Source organism: Rana temporaria (assembly GCF_905171775.1).
Source record: "Rana temporaria chromosome 2 unlocalized genomic scaffold, aRanTem1.1 chr2aa, whole genome shotgun sequence".
NCBI lineage: Eukaryota > Metazoa > Chordata > Amphibia > Anura > Ranidae > Rana > Rana temporaria.
In genome coordinates this window covers 4551-20000 of record NW_024404406.1, presented here as the reverse complement: position 1 = coordinate 20000, position 15450 = coordinate 4551, and the positions used below count along the sequence as shown (strand labels likewise).

Below are 15450 nucleotides of genomic sequence, written 5' to 3'. Positions count from 1 at the left end.
AGGCTGCTCCTGCTATTAGGAGGCGCAGCCAATGTTAAGTATGGACGTCGTTCCCGCTTCGACATTTGAATTATTTACGTTGTTTGCGCAAGTCGTTCGCGAATGGGGCTGGACGTAATTTACGTTCACGTCGAAACCAATACGTCGTTACGTTGGACTTGGAAGCAATGCACACTGGGATATGTACACGGACGGTGCATGCGCCGTTCATAAATCACGTCAATCACATCAGGTCATCACATATTAACATAAAACACGCCCCCCCTTCCCCATTTGAATTACGCGGGCTTACGCCGACCCCATTTACACTACGCCGCCGCGACTTACGGAGCAAGTGTTTCGTGAATGCTGCACTTGCTCCTGTAAGTTGCGGAGGCGTAGCGTAAATACACTACGCTGCGCCGCCGTAAATTATATCGTAGGCTACCTGAATCTACCCCCTTGTTTTTAGGGCCAGATTTACAAAAGAGATACGACGGCGTATCTCCTGATACGCCGTCGTATCTCTGAGTCCAGCCGTCGTAACTATGCGGCTGATTCATAGAATCAGTTACGCATAGATAGCCCTAAGATCCGACAGGTGTAATTGACTTACACCGTCGGATCTTAGGATGCAATTCTAGGCCGGACGCTAGGTGGCGATTCCATTGCGGTCGGCGTAGAATATGCAAATGACTAGTTACGGCGATTCACGAACGTACGCTTTGCCCGTCACTCTTGCGCCGAGCGGATTTACGTTACACCGCCGCAAGTTTACAGGTAAGAGCTTTGTGAATCAGGCACTTACGCTGTAAACCTGCCGCAGCGTAACGTATTTGTACCTGAATTTGGCCCAGTGTTTCTATGATAAAATTTTGCAAATAAGTAATTTTTGTTCATGAATTTGGGACAACATTTATACGGCTACATTTCTATGGTAAAAAAAAACAAATCAGTGGATATTATTTTGTCTGTGTGAAAGTTATTGGCCCGGATTCACAAAGCACTTGCACCGGCGCATCTCGATATACGCCGCGTAAGTGCAAATATGCGCCGTCGTATCTGTGCGCCGGACTCAGAAACTAAGATACGCCTGAAAATAGGCTTCATCCGACCAACGTAACTTGCCTACGCCGGCGTAGAGTGGGCGCATATTTACGCTGGACGGATTTGGCGCTCCCATTGATTTTCTATTCACATATGCAAATGAGGGAGATTCACGAACGTACATCCGTCAGACGCAGTGCGCGTAAAGTCAGACGTCCGGCGTAAAGTTATGCCCCATAAAAGGAGGTGTAACCCGGCAGCATCCATGCAAAGGGCTGCACCAGGGAACACAAGCCGGCGTATTTTACGTAGGACGTGAATATGGCTGGGCGTAGGTTACGTTCACGCCATAGGCGGTGATCCGACGTATCTTAGGCAGTTGTTCCGACGCGATTGTGAGCATGCGCCCACGTGATGGCGCATGCGCAGTTGGCGATACGTATCCGTCTGGCGCTCGGCCCATCATTTGAATGGGGTCACGCCTCATTAGCATGGCTCACGCCCACTTTCACCTACGCCGACTTACGCCTGAGAAACCCAGCGCAGATTTGGGAGGAAGTGCTTTTGTGAATTCAGTGCTCGCCTCTCTGCGCTGCTACGGCGGCACAAATATGCGCCAGTGTCTGATGTACCACGACAGCCTGAGGCCCTGAAATGTCAGGAAAGTAAAAAAAAAAAAACAATGACCCCTTTTTGGAAAGTAGACAGTCCAAGTTTTTTTGAACTTTACATTTTTTCCCTGAATTTTTTGGAAAATTACGATTTTTTTTTTTTTTTTACACAAAATTATCAGAATAGCAAGTTATTTCTCACGCACAGCGTATGCATTCCACAAATTTTTATTGGCTCTTTACACTGATTGGGGATGGGCTGAGTCCCGATGGACATGCTTCATCCCAGATCGCCGCGCTGTCATCAGGTGACAACGGGGACCCATACTAGTTCACCTGATGATGGAGCAGACGTCACTAGGACCCCTTGTACTGACATCATTTAAATGGAAATCCATACGCAAGCTACACCAGAAGGGTAAAAAACACAATTTTTTTCAGAAAAAGACAACACGGTGCTGATGAAGGAGCAGACGTCACTAGGTCTAGGATTTCCATTTAAATGATGTCCGCTCCGTCATCAGGTGACCTAGTGACGTCTGCTCCGTCAGGTGACCTGGTGACGTCTGCTCCGTCAGGTGACCTGGTGACGTCTGCGCCTCCATCGGGTGACCTAGTGACGTCTGCGCCTCCATCGGGTGACCTAGTGACGTCTGCCCCTCCATCCGGTGACCTAGTGACGTCTGCCCCTCCATCCGGTGACCTAGTGACGTCTGCGCCTCCATCCGGTGACCTAGTGACGTCTGCGCCTCCATCCGGTGACCTAGTGACGTCTGCGCCTCCATCCGGTGACCTAGTGACGTCTGCGCCTCCATCCGGTGACCTAGTGACGTCTGCGCCTCCATCCGGTGACCTAGTGACGTCTGCGCCTCCATCCGGTGACCTAGTGACGTCTGCGCCTCCATCCGGTGACCTAGTGACGTCTGCGCCTCCATCCGGTGACCTAGTGACGTCTGCGCCTCCATCCGGTGACCTAGTGACGTCTGCCCCGTCATCAGGTGACCCACTGACGTTTGCCCCGTCATCGGGTGACCCAGTGACGTCTGCCCCGTCATCGGGTGACCCAGTGACGTCTGCCCCGTCCTCGGGTGACCCAGTGACGTCTGCCCCGTCCTCGGGTGACCCAGTGACGTCTGCCCCGTCCTCGGGTGACCCAGTGACGTCTGCCCCGTCCTCAGGTGACCCAGTGACGTCTGCTCCGTCCTCAGGTGACCCAGTGACGTCTGCTCCGTCCTCAGGTGACCCAGTGACGTCTGCTCCGTCCTCAGGTGACCCAGTGACGTCTGCTCCGTCCTCAGGTGACCCAGTGACGTCTGCTCCGTCCTCAGGTGACCCAGTGACGTCTGCTCCGTCCTCGGGTGACCTAGTGACGTCTGCCCCGTCCTCGGGTGACCCAGTGACGTCTGCCCCGTCCTCAGGTGACCCAGTGACGTCTGCTCCGTCCTCAGGTGACCCAGTGACGTCTGCTCCGTCCTCAGGTGACCCAGTGACGTCTGCTCCGTCCTCAGGTGACCCAGTGACGTCTGCTCCGTCATCAGGTGACCCAGTGACGTCCGCTCCTTCATCAGCACCTTGCTGCTGTCTTTTTGGGAAAATACTTGTGTTTTTTACCCTTCTGGTGTAGCTTGCGAATGGATTCCCATTTAAACGATGTCAGTACAAGGGGTCGTAGTACAGAAAGGTGTCGTTGTCTCAAACTAGTTAATAAGCCGCCCCCTGGGGGTGAATTAGGGACATGCACTGGGGTAGGGAGAGCAGAGCGGAGTCACTGCCATCAGCCAGAACTTGCACCCGTGTTTTAGGGCAGCTGTATCTGGCAACAAAAGTCAGTACACCCCTAAGTGAAAATGTCCGAATTGGGGCTCAATTAGCCATTTTCCCTCCCCCCGGTGTGACGTGACTCGTTGGTGTTACAAGGTCTCAGGTGTGATAAATTTGGTGTTATCGCTCTCACTCTCTCATACTGGTCACTGGAAGTACAACATGGCCCCTCATGGCAAAGATCTCTCTGAGGATCTGATATAAAGAATTGTGTCTCTACATAAAGATGGCCGAGGATATAAGAAGATCGCCAAGACCCTGAAACTGATCTGCAGCCCGGGGGCCAAGACCATCCAGCGGTATAACAGGACGGTTTCCCCTCCACCCGCCTCGCCATGGTCCACCAAAGAAGTTGAGGTCACGTGATCAGCGTCATATCCAGAGGTTGTCTTTGGGAAATAGACGTATGAGTGCTGCCAGCATTGCTGCAGAGGGTGAAGGGGTGGGGGAGGGGTCAGCCTGTCAGTGATCAGACCATACGCCGCACACTGCATCAAAATTGGTCTCCAGAAGGAAGCCTCTTCTAAAGATGATGCACAAGAAAGAGCCGCAAACAGTTTGCTGAAGACAAGCAGACGAAGCACATGGATGAGGTGAGGAGAACAAAGACAAGTGTGTCTTCCCTACAGTCAGGCATGGTTGGGGGGTTATGGTCTGGGGCTGCATGAGTGCTGCCGGCACTGGGGGGCTACAGATCATTGAGGGAACCATGAATGCCAACATGTACTGTGACATACTGAAGCAGAGCATGATCCCCTCCCTTCAGAGACTGGACCGCAGGGTAGTATTCCAACATGATAACCACCCCAAACACCTCCAAGACCACCACTGCCTTGCTAAACAACCTTGAGGGTAAAGGTGATGGACCGGCCAAGCATGTCTCCAGACCTAAACCCTATTGATCATCTGTGGGGGGGAGGTGGAGGAGAGCAGCTCCGTGGTGTCATCATGGGGGAGGGGAAGAGGACTCCAGTGACAACCTGTGACGCTCTGGTGACCTCCATGCCCAAGAGGGTTAAAAATAATGGTGGCCACACAAAATATTGACACTTTGGGCCCAATTTGGACATTTTTCACTTAGGGGTGTCCTCACTTTTGTTGCCAGCGGTTTAGACATTAATGGCTGCGTGTTGAGTTATTTTGAGGGGACGGCAAATTTACACCGTTATACAAGCTGTACACTCACTACACAACATTGTAGATACAAAGGCCCGGCGTATCTGTGCGCCAGACCCACAAACTAAGATGCGCCTAAAAACAGGCTACACCCCGCCGACGTAACTTGCCTACGCCGGCGTAGGATGGGCGCACATTTAGGCTGGACGCATGTTTGCGCTCCCATTGATTACCCATTCAAATATGCAAATGAGTGAAATACGGCGATTCACAAACATACGCGCACCAGACGCAGTGCGCGTAAGTTATTCCCCATAAAGGAGGTGTAACCCAGCAGCAGACATGCAAAGGTCTGCACCAGGGAACACAAGCCGGCGTATTTTACGTTGGACGTGTCTGGCTGGGCGTAGGTTACGTTCACGCCGTACACAGTGATCCGGCGTATTTTAGGCAGTTTTTCCGACGTGGTTGTGAGCATGCGCAGGGGGGTTGCGTCAACGTCACGGCGCATGCGCAGTTCGTGATACGTATCTGTCTGGCGCTCGGCCCATCATTTGCATGGGGTCACGCCTCATTTGCATGGCTCACGCCCACTTCCACCTACGCCGGCGTACGCCTTCGAAACCCAGCGCAGCGTTGGGAGCACTGGCTTGGTGAATTCCATGCTTGCCTCTCTGCGCTGCGTCGGCGTAGCGTATATTGTTTGCGTTACGGCGGCGTAATGTGCGCCTGCTGTCTGTGAATCCGGGCCAAAGTGTCATTTCTTCAGTGTTGTCACATGAAAAGATAGAAGAAAAGATTTACAAAAATGCGAGGGGTGTACTTACTTTTGTGAGATACTTAGCTGGATTCAGGTAGACGTGCCTAACGTTAGGCAGGCGTAGCGTATCCAATTTACGCTACGCCGCCGTAAGTTAGAGAGGCAAGTGCTGTATTCACAAAGCACTTGCGTCTTAAGTTACGGCGGCGTAGCGTAAATGTGGCGGCGTAAGCGCGCCTAATTCAAATTGTGAAGAGGTGGGCGTGTTTTATGTAAATAAACCATGACCCCACGTAAATGACGTTTTGAACGAACGGCGCCTTGCGCCGTCCGTGGACGTATCCCAGTGCGCATGCTCCAAATAATGCCGCAAAGACTTATTGGTTTCGACGTGAACGGAAATTACGCCCAGCCCCATTCACGGATGACTTACGCAAACCACGTAAAAATTGAAAAATTCGACGCGGTTCCGACGTCCATGCTTAACATTGGCGGCGGCATCTTTTTGGTGGATCATCTTTACGCCTGAAAACGCCTTACGTAAACGGCGTATCTTTACTGCGACGGGCAAGCGTACGTTCGTGAATAGGCGTATCTCGCCGATTTACGCATTCTAGGCGTAAATCAGCGTACGCGCCCCTAGCGGCCGGCGTAAATAGACAGCTAAGATACGACGGCGCCGGCGGTCGTTTCTTAGCTACATTTAAGCGTATCTCAATTTGAGAATACACTTAAATATACAACGGCGCCGTATCGATACGCCGGCGTAAACCTCTCTGAATCTGGCTAAAAGTGTCATTTCTTCAGTGTTGTCACAAAGATAGAAGGGGCCGGATTCAGAAAGCACTTACGCCAACGTATCTTTATATACGTCGCGTAAGTGCTCAGATGTGCCGTCGTATCTCTGCGCCTGATTCTTGAAGATAAGATACGCCTGAATTTTGGCTCCATCCGACCGACATAAGTTTCCTATGCCGTCGTATCTTGGGCGCATATTTACACTGGCCCCAAGGGGCTATTCCATCGATTTACGCGTCGAATATGCAAATGACCGAGATACGCCGATTCACGAACGTACTTGCGCCCGTCGCTGTAATCTACGCTATTTACGTAAGGCGTAAAGTTATTCCACCATATAGGAGGCGCAAGCCATGCAAAAGTATGGACGACGGAACAGCCGTCAAATTTTTTACTGTCGTTTACGTAGGACTAGGTGAATAGGGCTGGGCGTAGCTTACGTCACGTCGTAGGCAGTGATTCGACGTATCTTATGGAGTATTTTAGACGCGATTCTGATCACGCGCACTGGGATGCGTCCACGGGACGGCGCATGCGCCGTTCGGACCATCATTTGCATGGGGGTCACGGTTCATTTAAATGAATCACGCCCACCGTCCACCTACTTTGAATTACGCCGGGCTTACGCCGAAAGATTTACGTTACGCTGGCGAAACGTAGGGAGCGAGTGCTTTGTGAATACTCGGCTTGCCTCTCTGGGATACGTCGGCGTAGCGCATATGAGATGCGCTACGCCGGAACAAAGATGCGCCGATCTACCTGAATCCGGGCCAAGATTTACAAAGATGTGAGGGGTATACTTACTTTTGTGAGATACTGGCCCAGATTCAAGAAGCAATTGCGCCCGTGTAACCATAGGTTACACGGCGCAATTGCTTACTTGCTCCGGTGTAACGAATGCTCCTGATTCAGGAACCTCGTTACACCGACTGCAGCCTAAGATATGCGCGGCATAAGGCTCTTATGCCTCGCAGATTTTAGGCTGCATTCTTGCGGGGGCCGCTAGGGGGGCGCTCCCATTGTGATCAGCGTGTAGTATGCAAATTGCATACTAACACCGATTCACAAACTTGTGCGGGCCCTGCGCAAGCCAGGTACGGAGTTTCCGTACGGCAACTTTAGCGCAAGGCTGCCCCTTCTAATAGTAGGGGCAGCCAATGCTAAAGTATAGCCGTCGCTCCCGCGACGCGAAATTTGAATTTCACGTCGTTTGCGTAAGTGATTTGTGAATGGCGCTGGACGCCATTCACGTTCACTTTGAAGCAAATGACGTCCTGGCGACGTCATTTGCCGCAATGCACGTCGGGAAAGTTTCCCGACGGAGCATGCGCTGTACGCTCGGCGCGGGAGCGCGCCTAATTTAAAATGATTCCCGCCCCCAATTTTGCCGGCGCGCCCTCGCAATTTACGGAGCTACTGCTCCGTGAATCGAGGGCAGCGCAAAATATTTGCGGGGGCGCAGGGCAAAATCGCTGCCCTGCTCCCCCGCAAATATCGCGCAAATGTACCTGAATCTGGGCCACTGTGTGTATTTTATATATTTTTCTGGAGTGGTGTTCTTTCTTTTTCTATACACACCAGGTGGGATGATAACAGCAGCTGTGTGTAGATTATAGAGGGGAGTGCTCTGATGATCTATACACACACACACCAGGTTAACTCATCTTCACCCGCTCAGGTGGCGGCACACATCTGCCCGTCTAGACAACAAGAAATCAGATGCGGCCCGCGGGTCAAACGGAGGCGATAAGCAGAGCAGGTAAACAGCCCCGGGATCTGTCCGGGATTCCCATCTGTCCCTATGTTTTGATCCCCGGGATCCTCCGACACTTTCACTGGTGTGGATTGCTCTTCAGGATGGGGGAACGCTCCACTTTGTCCTATACATGGGAGGGGGGGGGGGTAGCTCCACTTTGTCCTATACATGGGGGGGGGCTCAGAGTGCCGTCCCCTCTGCGTCTGGTTAAGGTGCCACTTTGTTGGACACACAAGTCCTGTAGAGGTCAATGGAGTCATCGATAACAGAGGGGCCCTGGGGGCGTGGGGACCCCCGCAGGAAACCAGGTGGCCTGTTTAAGTGGCCGGGCTAATGGCGTGCTGCCTGTGAGGAGGATGGAAGTGCCTCAGGGAGGAGAGATAGAGGAGGACAGGTGGAGAGGAAGGAGGACAACAATAGGCGAGGCGCTCAGCCGTGCCGCACCTTCCCCTCTGCTCTGACCCGCCACCACCCAACACTTAAAGTGCCATGAATTGCATCCTACCCGTCCTTACATATGGTGACTGCATTCAATTTTTGTTTTTACCCTTCAAGGGTAAGTTGACCTTTTCCTAAAAAAAAAAAAAAAAAAAAATGAACAAATATCCTGCCCCCCCCCCCGATGCACACGGAGGCTGTGATGCCCCCTGCTGATAGTGCTGTGATCCTTACACTGCAACACATCCCCCGGGGTCAAGAAGAGCCGACTAGGAGATCTATGACGATCAATGGGCAGGCAGATGTAAATGGACTTGTTATCAGGACTACAAAACACCTCCTCCACGCTTTAGTGCCTTAACATAGGGAGGGAGAGTTGTTTTGCAGTCAGCAGAAGTGTGGTGGACAGGCCTGATAACTTCTCCTAAATGACCTCCCCCTGCCGGCCCTAAAAATAATAATAAATAACAGTAAAAAAAAAAAGAAAGAGAGAGAAAGAAAGAGAAAAAAAGAAAGAGAAGAGAAGAAAAAGAAAAAGAAAGAGAGAAGAGAAGAAAAAGAAAAAGAAAGAGAGAAGGAGAAGAAAAAGAAAGAGAGAAGAAGAAAGAGAAGGAAAAGAAAAAGAAAAAGAAAGAGAGAAGGAGAAGAAAAAGAAAGAGAGAAGGAGAAGAAAAAGAAAGAGAGAAGAAGAAAGAGAAGGAAAAGAAAGAAAAGAAAGAAAGAAAGAGAAGGAAAAGAAAGAAAGAGAGAAGAAGAAAGAGAAGGAAAAGAAAGAAAAGAAAGAAAGAGAGAAGAAGAAAGAGAAGGAAAAGAAAGAAAGAGAGAAGAAAAAGAAAGAGAAAAGAAAAAGAAAGAGAAAAGAAAAAGAAAAAGAAAGAGAAAAGAAAAAGAAAGAAGAAAGAGAAAGAGAAAAAAAGAGAAGAAGGAGAAGAAAGAGAAATAGAAGAAAGAGAAGAAAAGGGAGAAGAAGGAGAAATAGAAGAAAGAGGAGAAGAAAGAGAGAAAAAAAAAAAGAGGAGAATGAGGAGAAAGAGAAATAGAAGAAAGAAAAAAGAGAAGAGGAGAAAGAGGAGGAGAAAGAGGAGGAAAAAGAGGAGAAGAAAGAGAAGAAGGAGAAGAAAGAGAAATAGAAGAAATAAAAACAGAGAAGAGGAGAAAGAGAAGAAAGAGGAGAAGGAAAAAAGAGAAAGAGAAAAAAAGAAGAAAGATAAGAAAGAGAAAGAGACAAAAGAGGAGGAGAAAGAGAAGAAAGAGGAGAAGAAAGAAGAAAGAGAAGAAAGATGAGAAGAAAGAGGAGAAGAAAGAGGAGAAGAAGAGAAGAAAGAGAAAAGAAGGAGAAGGAGAAAAAAGAGAAAAAAAATAGAAGGAGAAAAAAGAGAAAAAAAGAGAAGAAGGAGAAAAAAGAGAAAAAAAGAGAAGAAGGAGAAAAAAGAGAAGAAGGAGAAAAAAGAGAAAAAAGGAGAAGAAAGAGAAAAAAGGGAAGAGAGAGAGAAAAAAGGAGAAGGAGAAGAAAGAGAAAAAAAGAGAAGAAGGAGAAAAAAGAGAAAAAAAGAGAAGAAGGAGAAAAAAGAGAAGAAGGAGAAGAAAGAGAAAAAAGGGAAGAGAGAGAAAAAAAGGAGAAGGAGAAGAAAGAGAAGAAAGAAAAAAAAGAGAAGAAAGAGAAGAAAGAAGAAAGAGGAGAAGAAAGAAGAAGAAAGAAGAAGAAAACTCTGAATCCATAAAAAATTACCCCCCGATAAAAAAATAAAAATAAAAGAACAACTTTAATAATAAGAACCTGACACGTTTCTGCCCTTATGGGCCTTAGTCATGGCTACTAAGGGCAGAAATGCGTCAGTTTCTCTTATACCTAGGATGCCTTTGTATTCTTTGGGGGGTGTAGAAAATAAAATAGAAAAAACTCCTGGAAGTCGCACATCTCTGCAAAACCCCATGAAGTGGTGTATGACGGCCTCAGCCTGGGCTACAACCAGGCCACGCCCCCAGCGCATTTCACTCCACCCACAGAGCTTAGTCATGGGGATGATATGCAATATAATATGATATGTAATAAAGAACTTTACATTTGCACTCACCTCCTTGTAGCAGGGCCTGGACGGTGCCGTAGTCGTTGGCCAGGACGGCGTAGTGGAGGGCGCTGCAGCCCCGGAAGCTGGCCCGAGTATTCAGACGATTGCTGAACTCGTCCTCCCGAACCACGAAGACTAGAGGGAGAGAAGAGAGGAAAACATGACTGAATGAGAACAGACCAATCATCGACACAAATATGATACATTGTATCCTACCAGTCCTTACATGGGGCGGCTGAATTAGTCTTCTTCTCAGTTTTCTCCCCCCCCCCTTTTTATCGTCACCTGGTGATCCTTTCACACTTCCTGTTCTAGGGTGACAACACTTACTCTATGGAGCAGCAGCGTTGTCACCCTGGGGTAGAACTACAGAACACCCCCTCCTCTAGAAGATACATGGGAGAGACTGACTGGCTCACTGTTATCTGTACAACACGCATGTGCAGTCCTGCCAATGAACATCTAAATGATTCAGAGAAGGATTGGGAGAAAGTTCTGGGGTCAGACGAGACCAAAATTCAGCTCTTTGGCATCAACTCGACTCGCTGTGTCTGGAGAAAGAAAAATGGCGACTATGACCCTAAGAACTCCATCCCTACAGTCAATCGCAGCCTCGCTGTGCCCATCAAACGCAGCCACTGTGCCCATCCCACGCTACCACTGTAATCATCAATTGCCGCCAGTGTGCCCCATCAATTGCCCCCAGTGTGCCCCATCAATTGCCCCCAGTGTGCTCCATCAATTGCCCCCAGTGTGCCCCATCAATTGCCCCCAGTGTGCCCCATCAATTGCCCCCAGTGTGCTCCATCAATTGCCCCCAGTGTGCCCCATCAATTGCCCCCAGTTTTCCCCATCAATTGCCCCCAGTGTGCCCCATCAATTGCCCCCAGTTTTCCCCATCAATTGCCCCCAGTGTGTCCCATCAATTGCCGCCAGTGTGCCCCATCAATTGCCCCTAGTGTGCCCCATCAATTGCCCCTAGTGTGCCACATCTATTGCCCCCAGTGTGCCCCATCAATTGCCTCCAGTGTGCCCCATCAATAGCCCCCAGTGTGCCCCATCAATTGCCCTCAGTGTGCCCCATCAATTGCCCCCAGTGTGCCCCATCAATTGCCCCCAGTGTGCCCCATCAATTGCCCCCAGTTTTCCCCATAAATTGCCCCCAGTTTTCCCCATCAATTGCCCCCAGTTTTCCCCATCAATTGCCCCCAGTTTTCCCCATCAATTGCCCCCAGTTTTCCCCATCAATTGCCCCCAGTTTTCCCCATCAATTGCCCCCAGTGTGTCCCATCAATTGCCACCAGTTTGCCCCATCATTAGCCCCCAGTGTGCCCCATCAATTGCCCCTAGTGTGCCCCATCAATTGCCCCCAGTGTGCCCCATCAATTGCCCCCAGTTTGCCCCATCAATTGCCCCCAGTTTGCCCCATCAATTGCCCCCAGTGTGTCCCATCAATTGCCCCCAGTTTGCCCCATCAATAGCCCCCAGTGTGCCCCATCAATTGCCCCCAGTGTGCCCCATCAATTGCCCCCAGTGTGCCCCATCAATTGCCCCCAGTGTGCCCCATCAATTGCCCCAGTTTTCCCCATCAATTGCCCCCAGTGTGTCCCATCAATTGCCCCCAGTTTGCCCCATCAATAGCCCCCAGTGTGCCCCATCAATTGCCGCCAGTGTACCCCATCAATTGCCCCCAGTGTGCCCCATTAATTGCCGCCAGTTTTCCCCATCAATTGCCGCCAGTTTTCCCCATCAATTGCCCCCAGTTTGCCCCGTGTATAATAATGTATAATAATAGTGTGTGACTGTGGGGGAGGGGACATTAGAGTGTAAGCTCCTCTGTACAGAGACTGATGTGACTGTGGGGGAGGGGACATTAGAGTGTAAGCTCCTCTGTACAGAGACTGATGTGGCTGTGGGGGGGGGGGGGGGACATTAGAGTGTAAGCTCCTCTGTACAGAGACTGATGTGACTGTGGGGGGGGGGGGACATTAGAGTGTAAGCTCCTCTGTACAGAGAATGATGTGATGTGGGGGAGGGGACATTAGAGTGTAAGCTCCTCTGTACAGAGACTGATGTGACACTGGGGGGGGGGGGGATTAGAGTGTAAGCTCCTCTGTACAGAGACTGATGTGACTGTGGGGGGAGGGGACATTAGAGTGTAAGCTCCTCTGTACAGAGACTGATGTGACTGTGGGGGGAGGGGACATTAGAGTGTAAGCTCCTCTGTACAGAGACTGATGTGACTGTGGGGGGGGGGGACATTAGAGTGTAAGCTCCTCTGTACAGAGACTGATGTGACTGTGGGGGGGGGGGACATTAGAGTGTAAGCTCCTCTGTACAGAGACTGATATGACTGTGGGGGGGGGGGGGGCATTAGAGTGTAAGCTCCTCTGTACAGAGACTGATGTGACTGTGAGGGGGGGAGGGGACATTAGAGTGTAAGCTCCTCTGTACAGAGACTGATGTGACTGTGGGGGGGGAGGGGACATTAGAGTGTAAGCTCCTCTGTACAGAGACTGATGTGACTGTGGGGGGGAGGGGACATTGGAGTGTAAGCTCCTCTGTACAGAGACTGATGTGACTGTGGGGGAGGGGACATTAGAGTGTAAGCTCCTCTGTACAGAGACTGATGTGATGTGTGGGGGGGGAGGGGACATTAGAGTGTAAGCTCCTCTGTACAGAGACTGATGTGATGTGTGGGGGGAGGGGACATTAGAGTGTAAGCTCCTCGGTACAGAGACTGATGTGACTGTGGGGAGGGGGACATTAGAGTGTAAGCTCCTCTGTACAGAGACTGATGTGACTGGGGGGGGGGAGGGGACATTAGAGTGTAAGCTCCTCTGTACAGAGACTGATGTGACTGTGGGGGGGGGGGGACATTAGAGTGTAAGCTCCTCTGTACAGAGACTGATGTGACTGTGGGGGGGAGGGGACATTAGAGTGTAAGCTCCTCTGTACAGAGACTGATATGACTGTGGGGGGGGGAGGGGACATTAGAGTGTAAGCTCCTCTGTACAGAGACTGATGTGACTGTGGGGGGAGGGGACATTGGAGTGTAAGCTCCTCTGTACAGAGACTGATGTGACTGTGGGGGGGGGGAGGGGACATTAGAGTGTAAGCTCCTCTGTACAGAGACTGATGTGATGTGTGGGGGGAGGGGACATTAGAGTGTAAGCTCCTCTGTACAGAGACTGATGTGATGTGTGGGGGGGGGGGACATTAGAGTGTAAGCTCCTCTGTACAGAGACTGATATGACTGTGGGGGGGGGGACATTAGAGTGTAAGCTCCTCGGTACAGAGACTGATGTGACTGTGGGGAGGGGGACATTAGAGTGTAAGCTCCTCTGTACAGAGACTGATGTGACTGTGGGGGGGGGGACATTAGAGTGTAAGCTCCTCTGTACAGAGACTGATATGACTGTGGGGGGGGGGGACATTAGAGTGTAAGCTCCTCGGTACAGAGACTGATGTGACTGTGGGGAGGGGGACATTAGAGTGTAAGCTCCTCTGTACAGAGACTGATATGACTGTGGGGGGGGGGGGCATTAGAGTGTAAGCTCCTCTGTACAGAGACTGATGTGATGTGTGGGGGAGGGGACATTAGAGTGTAAGCTCCTCTGTACAGAGACTGATGTGACTGTGGGGGGGGGCATTAGAGTGTAAGCTCCTCTGTACAGAGACTGATGTGACTGTGGGGGGGGGAGGGGACATTAGAGTGTAAGCTCCTCTGTACAGAGACTGATGTGACTGTGGGGGGAGGGGACATTAGAGTGTAAGCTCCTCTGTACAGAGACTGATGTGACTGTGGGGGGGAGGGGACATTAGAGTGTAAGCTCCTCTGTACAGAGACTGATGTGACTGTGTGGGGGGAGGGGACATTAGAGTGTAAGCTCCTCTGTACAGAGACTGATGTGACTGTGGGGGAGGGGACATTAGAGTGTAAGCTCCTCTGTACAGAGACTGATGTGACTGTGGGGGGGGGGGACATTAGAGTGTAAGCTCCTCTGTACAGAGACTGATGTGACTGTGGGGGGGGGGGACATTAGAGTGTAAGCTCCTCTGTACAGAGACTGATGTGACCGTGGGGGGGGGGGGGGGGACATTAGAGTGTAAGCTCCTCTGTACAGAGACTGATGGGAATGGCGGCACACACGGCCCCGGTAGGACGCACAGAAGATTATCGGGTGATTAGCAGTGGAAGAATCCATTACATCTCCGCCTGGAGGGCGATTGCCCTCTGACCCCGTCACACCCGCTCAGGTCAAACGCTCCCTGACACCAGAGCACGGCGGAAGAAGTGTTGCCTCTTAACCCCGGTGTCACCCGCCAGACGCCGCAGGACGCCGATCATGTACACGGGACGGTGACATGTTAATAAAACCCGAGAATATGAAGGATGAGGGGGCGGCGGCCTCCATTGTGTGGGGCGGGGAGGATAAATGGGAAAATTGACAGATTTTATATTATAGATCTGGAGGGCGATTTGCTTGGAGGCGGCTATTAACCAATCGTTATTAGAGATCATCACCCTCATCATCCTCATCGCCCGTCCGTCCGTCCGTCCACTCCACTCCACTCCCGGGCTCCATAGAGGAACGCCGGGCACAACAGAGTTCCCGGGTCTTTACACCCGCTGTGCCCATTATGAGGGATTCCCACCATCCCTGTGCTGAGTTCCTGGGTCTGTACACCCGCTGTGCCCATTATGAGGGGTTCCCACCATCCCTGTGCTGAGTTCCCGGGTCTGTACACCCGCTGTGCCCATTATGAGGGGTTCCCACCATCCCTGTGCTGAGTTCCCGGGTCTGTACACCCGCTGTGCCCATTATGAGGGATTCCCACCATCCCTGTGCTGAGTTCCCGGGTCTGTACACCCGCTGTGCCCATTATGAGGGGTTCCCACCATCCCTGTGCTGAGTTCCCGGGTCTGTACACCCGCTGTGCCCCATTATGAGGGGTTCCCACCATCCCTGTGCTGAGTTCCCGGGTCTGTACACCCGCTGTGCCCATTATGAAGGGTTCCCACCATCCCTGTGCTGAGTTCCCGGGTCTGTA

The 15450-nt window shown here is 51.1% G+C and overlaps 1 protein-coding gene across 1 annotated transcript in view; it reads right to left on the bottom strand.

Annotated features, from left to right (window-relative positions):
• CLPB (caseinolytic mitochondrial matrix peptidase chaperone subunit B) overlaps window positions 1-10530 on the bottom strand; it is a gene marked incomplete at its 5' end in the record, with an annotated part of 119828 nt that extends 109298 nt beyond the window's left edge. The window contains one exon of the mRNA XM_040334040.1: window positions 10402-10530. Coding sequence (XP_040189974.1) covers window positions 10402-10530 — 129 coding nt within the window. The remainder of the gene's footprint in view (window positions 1-10401) is intronic.
• Between the last annotated feature and the right edge of the window lie 4920 nt (window positions 10531-15450).